At 42.4% G+C, this 7363-nt stretch overlaps 1 protein-coding gene across 5 annotated transcripts in view; it reads left to right on the top strand.

Moving 5' to 3' along the window:
• Positions 1-7363, top strand: part of LOC147031921 (long-chain-fatty-acid--CoA ligase 4-like) — a 117115-nt gene that overhangs the window by 76280 nt on the left and 33472 nt on the right. For all 5 annotated transcript variants that reach the window (XM_085869136.1, XM_085869133.1, XM_085869137.1 and 2 more), the window contains 3 exons: positions 1997-2174; positions 2359-2468; positions 6785-6917. In XM_085869136.1, the coding sequence (XP_085725262.1) occupies positions 1997-2174; positions 2359-2468; positions 6785-6917 (421 nt within the window). The remainder of the gene's footprint in view (positions 1-1996; positions 2175-2358; positions 2469-6784; positions 6918-7363) is intronic.

The raw sequence follows: 7363 nt of genomic DNA, 5'->3' as shown, positions 1-7363 counted from the left end.
TTGTCTTCGGTTTTTGCGATCGCTTTGGACGTTTAAAACTCGGTTGTTGAAATTCTGGTAAAAATCGGATGTTTTGGAGACGTTTTAAGATTGTATAAAAAATATTTCACTTGACGCGTCACGGGTTGTCCCATGATGCAGTGCGCTCGAGCAGACGCGTCGTTGAGTTTCGTTAAGGTATAATATAATTGCGTGGAGAAATGGAGATTTGTCAGAGGTCAAGTTGACGATTTCGTAAGTACCAGTCTATGACTGCTTGTTTGTTTGTTTGTTTGTAGGCACGATAACTCGAGAACGGAAGAAGCTACCAATGTCAAATTAAACCACGTGATTCAGGAGGGTGATTGCTAGTGCTGATTAGATGTTGGTCAAAATCGGTCAAAGGTTAAGGTCACGGTGAGGTCAAATATTCGATTTATGATGGTTTGGTACAGATAACTCGAACGGAAGAAGCAACCAATGTCAAATTGCACCACGTGTTTCAGGAGGCTGATGGCTAGTGCTGATTAGATTTTGGTCAAAATCAGTCAAAGGTCAAGGTCACAGTGAGGTCAAACATCCAAAAAATGATAACTCGAGAACGGAAGAAGCTACCAATGTCAAATTACACCACGTGATTCAGGAGGGTGGTGGCAAGCGCTGATTAGATTTTGGTCAAAATCGGTCAAAGGTCAAGGTCACAGTGAGGTCAAACATCCAAAACATTCGATTTTTGATGGTTTGGTACAGAATAATCCTAGAAACTTCTGGTTTGTGTCGCTACCTTCTCAAGAGACAGCTTTTATTAGACATGGTCAGAGGTCAAGTTGACGATTTCGTAAGTACCAGTGTATGACTGCTTGTTTGTTTGTTACTTATGAAATCTAAAGATTTCCTAAGTATATTGATGACTTCCGTTTCTGTTTGTTTGTTTGTTTGTTTGTATGTTTGTTTGTTTTTTTGTTTGTAGGCACGATAACTCGAATGGAAGAAGCTACCAATGTCAAATTGCACCACCTGATTCAGGAGGGTGATGGCTGGTGCTGATTAGATTTTGGTCAAAATCGGTCAAAGGTCAAGGTCACAGTGAAGTCAAACATCCAAAAAATGATAACTCGAACGGAAGAAGCTACCAATGTCAAATTACACCACGTGATTCAGGAGCGTGGTGGCTAGCGCTGATTAGATTTTGGTCAAAATCGGTCAAAGGTCAAGGTCACAGTGAGGTCAAACATCCAAAACATTCGATTTTTTGATCGTTTGGTGCAGAATTATCGTAGAAACTTCTGGTTTGCTTCGTTACCTTCTCAAGAGACAGCTTTTATTAGACAAGGTCAGAGGTCAAGTTGACGATTTCCTAAGTACCAGTCTATGACTGCTTGTTTGTTTGTTTGTGAACAGTATTACGGAAAAACTCCTCGACGGATTTCGCGAAACTTGGTGTGGGGGTTCGGTGTGGTCCAAGGATCATGCCATTAGATTTTGGACTTGGTCCCCCCACCCCCAAAAAAAAAAAAATTTTTAGGAGAAAAAAAATTCTTTTTTTGCATTTCTACATGTTTTAATATAAGTGATTTCCAACCCCCCCAAGAAAAATTGTTAGAGAAAAATGTTTTTTTTGCATTTCTGCATGTTTTAAGTGATTTACAACCCCCCCCCCCCCAAAAAAAAATTGCTCGATAAAAGAACTATAACTGTCAGCACTGTTGACATCATATTTAATGAATAAGATATAAGGTTCACTTGAGTGACCCAGCAAGTATCGGTGGCGGAGGTTTTGCACTCTCCCTAGTGCTCCCCCTCCCGTTGCCATTCTGTTTTGACTTTTTTTCTTGTTTTATTTTTATCCACGAGCTTTATGTGGGTTGGTGGAGATACATTTTTGGTGTTGGGATTTTACCCTGAAATTGTTGTTATGACTATTACTGAATATCATCAGGATGTCAGTGAAAGGTGTTGGGACTGTTGTTAATTTGTTTATAATATTTTTTTGTAATAGCAGACTGCCTCTCCTTAGGCTTTGTTTGGTGAGTACCACTGGCTGAACTATGAAGAGGTTGACCAGCAGGCAGCAATGTTCGCTAAAGGGTTGAGAGAAGTTGGCCTGGATGCCCAGAGCAACATTGCCATCTTTTGTGAAACCCGGCCAGAATGGATCATCTCCGTCATCGGCTGCTTCAAAGGAAACTTTCCTGGTACTTGCTCATTGATAGTTGTCATTCATCTTGTCTCCTGCTCCTTTTCCCCCCTTCTTTTCACTGGCAGTTTTTGTAACTTTACACTCTGCATTCAACTACTAGGTTATGAAGGTATGATACTTGACATGTATTCTGAAGCTCTGAACTAGGTTTGAAATGCTTTGTGACATCTCTCGTGCAGTGGTCACATTGTATGCTACACTGGGTGAGGACGCTATCACGTACGGCCTGAATGAATCCGGTGTATCCCATGTGATTACAAGTACCGATCTTCTCAAACATAAACTGCTTGTGAGTATTGATGTTCTAAGACAGCAATAAAGGAGAATAATGTAGATTTAAAAAAAAAAAAAAATATATATATATATATATATATATATATTTACCCCTGCACACGTGAAGCAAAAAGTGGGGTTAAGCAATTGGTTCACTTTGTCTGTCTTACAAATGTCAGTTTATGATCGAAGAACAACTTTATTTTGGAAGGGAAGATGTTAATAATAATATCCTTGAAGGGAAGAGTGATATTAATCAGAAGTTGGAAGGCAATGTTGTGTTTTGAATACGAATCGGCAAACAAACTTGTAGTTCAGCAACACTGAGTATGAATTCATCGTGATCGCACATATGCAGAGAGGAATAAGATTCAAATTTTTTTTTAGTCTGTTTGGCAGTCAAACGAAATTGAAAATCATTCCAAACAGGAAACTTACTGTTTTTATGGAGGTCATTGAAGGACACAAAAACAACAGGCACGAAGAACTAACTTGTTGAATAAGGTGGTATAAAAGACTGTGCATCAATGGTGATAAATTTCAAAAAAAATTGACAACCTTTAAAAACCTTTATTTTATTTCAATAAAATTGCATACTTGAGCACTCAGGACAGGTGTTGGAGCATACGCCGGAGCAGCGCGTCGCTGCGTCCACTTTCCGCCGGTACTTCAGGGGCCTCCGTCTGGCCATCCCCCAGGCAGATGCCTGGCCCATCCCCATTTCCTTGAGATGCTGATCAACCTCCTGCAACCACAAGGCACTTGGTCGGCTCATTGGCCTCCTCCACTCATAAGCCCCCCTCGCGGAGAGAATCTGGTGAGCAGGATCAGCATCAGGAAAACAAGCCACATGTCCATACAGCCGCAGCTGACACCCACGGACTATGCAGGTAACAAATCTCATTTGAGTCTCTCTCAGCAACCGCTCGTTGGATATCAAGTCCGACCAGCGATAGCAAAGGATTCTCGGCAGAGACCTGGTACCAAAGGAATTCAGTCGCCGTCTCAGATCCCTCGTCAGAGTCCAAGTCTCACATCCATAGAGCAAGACGAAGCGCCAAGGACCTGAAGACTTCGACTTTTTTCCTCCTACACAGCTACTGATAGTGCCACACCCCATCATCCAGTGAATCCATGACTCCCCAGGCCTGAACCAGAGGTCTATTGACCTCTGGCTCACAGCCAGCAGAGACATGAATATCACTGCCAAAGTAAGTGAATCTCTCCATGACTTCAACATCCTCACCACAAACAGGTACAGACAAGATAGCAGCATCCAACATGTCATTCAAAGCCTGGATCTTAGTTTTGACCCAGGAAACCCATAATCTCAGTGGCTCCGACTCCTCATTCAGCACCCCGAGGGCCCCCAAAAGGATATCCAGAGTATCTGCAAACGACGCATCGCGGCTTGATCTCTCTGACATCCTTCCCAGAATCCAGTCCATACAAATGCTAAAAAGTGTGGGGGCCAGCATACACACCACTGAAGAACTCGAGTAACAACTGGAAATAAGTTGGAGATGGTATCACCACATCTCACAGCAATTTCAGTACCGACGTATCGTTCAGCCATTAGATTGATCAGTTTTGGTGGCACCCCCGAAGACCAAGAATCCTCCAGAGGGCATCCCTATTCACTGAATCAAATGCTTTGCAGAGATCAGCACAGGCTGCAAGCAGCCCCTGCTGAAACTCTCGTCTGCATTTGGTGAGGACCCAAAGGGCAAGGATACGGTCAATCGTTGACCTCTTTGGTGTAACGCCTGACTGCTCTGGACGCTGGTGCTCAAGCAGATAGTGGTGAACCCTTTCAAGAATTATCCGAGCGAAGACCTTGCCCGGCACTGAGAGCAGCGTCCCCCTTCGTTAGTTGTTTCAGTCTTGGCGATCACCCTTCCCTTTCCAGAGAGGAACAACCAGGCCCCTCTTCCAGTCAGTCGGGATGATGCCTTTGTTCCAGGCAGAGCACAGAACTGTGTGCAACGACATGAGTACAGCATTTCCACCAGCCTTGAAGCTCAGCATGGATGCCACAGATCCCAGGAGCTTTACCCCATTTCAACTGGTTCACCGCAGCCTGTGTTTCCACAAACGAAGGTGGATCACAGTTTATTGGAGGGTCATCATTGAGGATAGTAACACCCCTGACATCCAACTCAACAGCTGGTGGATCAGCCTGGTACAGCCAGTCAAAGTAACCGGCCCAGCGGGCCTTGCCAAGAGCTTTACTTGGGGGTTCCAGGAGCTTTGCTAACATCAAAAGTTCAAAGTTGTACAAGGACTTTGTGCATGGCCTGTGTAATGCAGCTAGAATCCACTCGTGAAATGTGGTGGAATAGCAACCACATGATTTTTTGAATACCAGATGAAACAGAATCTACTGAACTCATGTCGACACTGACAAGACCTGCTCTCGTTTGATAATAATTAATGTGACATTTCATCTTTTCAATTTTTATTAATTTGTAAAAAAATTCTCAAAACATGTTTTCATTTTATCATTATGGCATATTTTGTGTACGTCGGTGACAAAAAATATAATTTAATCCATTTTTAATTCAGGCTGGAACACAACAGTGTGTGAAAAAGTCAAGGGGTTATGAATACTTTCTGAAGGCACTGCATTACAAAGCCATTCTCACTCTTGATGATGAAGCTAAATCCACAATTCTCCTGGATTTCTTGACAAGTTGACTTTTTCTGATGAGACAACTTCTGCATCGGTGGTGACGTCAACCATCACAACAACCACATTTGGGGACAGAAAAACCTTGAAGTGTGATTTTTTTTTTTTGGTGAGTCTTTAATGTTGCCAATGTCTGGTGTTCTCTCAGGGAGTCGCGCATCATTGGTCCTTCATGGTTTTTTTTGGAAGAAGCAACAAAATAGATACACCAGAAGCCACCTGTCGTTTTTCAACCAATGAGAAGCTTGCACTCTAATTATCGAACTATAGCAGGTCTTGTCAGTGTCGACAGGAGTTTATCAGATTTTGTTTCATCTGGCTTTCACACATCATGAGGTTGCTATCCGACCACATTTCACAAGGGGGTTTCCAGCTGCATTACGCAGGGTGTCCACAAAGTCCTTGTGCAACTTTTAACTTTTAATGTACTCGTGACAAACGCAGTGTACATGGCGTATTAAAACATAATTCACAAAGTTGTTACTTGATACAGTTCACATTTTTAGGCAACATAACCATCATCTTTCACAATAAATTGTTAAATCTAATGTTCCAACTTGTTCAAAACATTTTCCAGATGCTGATCATTTCACGAATTGCATTTGTGATCGTATCCCTATATTTATTTTTAAAATGTGTTTTATAATAAATTAAAATAATGTGAGTCAAGAACAGTTTTACATAACCCCATAAAAATGGGGACCGGTTAGGTTAACGAGGTGGCCAAGCAATTGGTCTACATCTACCGATCCACTTATCTGGGAAAACCGAATTCAAGAACAGTCGCACGTTCGAAGCATCGTGGAAGGGAGCCTCGTCTTGCTGGTGCAAGGTGAAATGTGAAGGATTTAATTGCCGGAGTTCGGGAACAAAGAAATTCTGCAACATTGCAAAGTAACGGTTACCATCGATTGCTAATCATAGCGAACTGACAGCAAGAGCCAGATGCAACAGCATAGAGTTGCCATTGTTCGGCTGATATATTGTAAGCATGCTTAAGTATTGTGCGTTTAAGGCATGATTAATTTTGCCATCCTAACATGAATCACATATCGGATAAGCCCATAAGGAGACATCAATTTTATTTTACAGGAAGTCGTAGCGTGTTGGGAGACATTGTACAAATCCAATACAACACAGGATTTAAACCTGGGATCCTCGAATCATGAGAAATGTGCTAAAATTACACTCAAAACAGGCCACCTAATGGTGTATTTTTGACAACTGACACTTCTCCAAATTACCTCTTCAAATATTGTATGAACTTGAGAGATCACCGTTTTCCCACATTTCGTCCCTTGTTTCAATGATTCTATTCATAAATGTAACCGATGGTGTTGGCTGTAGCCCACAGCATTTTGGAACTGAGAAGGGTCTGAGCTTATTGAATGACACCATTATATCTTTACCATCCGCAATAAAATGCTAATGAATGTGAAAGCTGGCTTTGCGCTCCAAGTGGTGTCCCCTTTATTGCAATATCTTGCTTACAAAGCAACATGAGAACAGTTTAAAATGGTCATTCCCTGTACAGTTTGGCACATAATCCAAGCTGGACAATTTGGAGATGTGCACGTTTCCATCCCCATTGTTAATTACACAAGTTTTGACTGATGTTCATTGAAAACCTTTTCTTCTCCCAGCCCATTTTGAAGCATACACCGAAGCTGACGTGTGTTGTGTTGGTGGATGGACTGATACAACCCTCTTTTGCCTGCCCTGTAAAACTCTGCACATTGGAGGAGGTACAACGCCAAGGGAAGCAAAATCCACAGGGTGAGAACGTATGAATTTGCAGACGAGCAGCTGTAGATTTGCAGCGTTCCCCATAAAAATATGTGATTGCAGGTCAGATTTTAATTTTTTTTAATTATTTTTAAACGAGCAAATAAAACCTGTCGCTTTGCTGATGGGAATATTAAGAAGGGGTGTTAGAGTGAAGAGGGCGAAGGAGAGAGGGACGCGCGACGCTTCACCACACGTCGCTATACAATCTGGGAGATAGGGAGTGGGAGCGAAGAGGATGGGGGAGCAAGGAGGTTGAACGGGAAAGGGGTGTTTTGGACTTGAACCCACTAGTGGGACTTGGTAGTGGGACTTGAAGGTGGAGGGGGTTGATTTGCATTTGGGAGAGAGACTTGAGGGGAAGTAGGAGGGATTGTCCCATCTGACAGCATTTGTACAGGAATGAACAAAGGTGTATTGACCCTACCAAAATCTGC

Source organism: Eptatretus burgeri, chromosome 2, assembly GCF_056783735.1.
Source record: "Eptatretus burgeri isolate ZD-2024b chromosome 2, Ebu_testis_v1, whole genome shotgun sequence".
Classification (NCBI taxonomy): Eukaryota; Metazoa; Chordata; class Myxini; order Myxiniformes; family Myxinidae; genus Eptatretus; species Eptatretus burgeri.
Note: the sequence above shows the minus strand (reverse complement) of the source record. Positions and strands in the feature narration are given on the sequence as shown.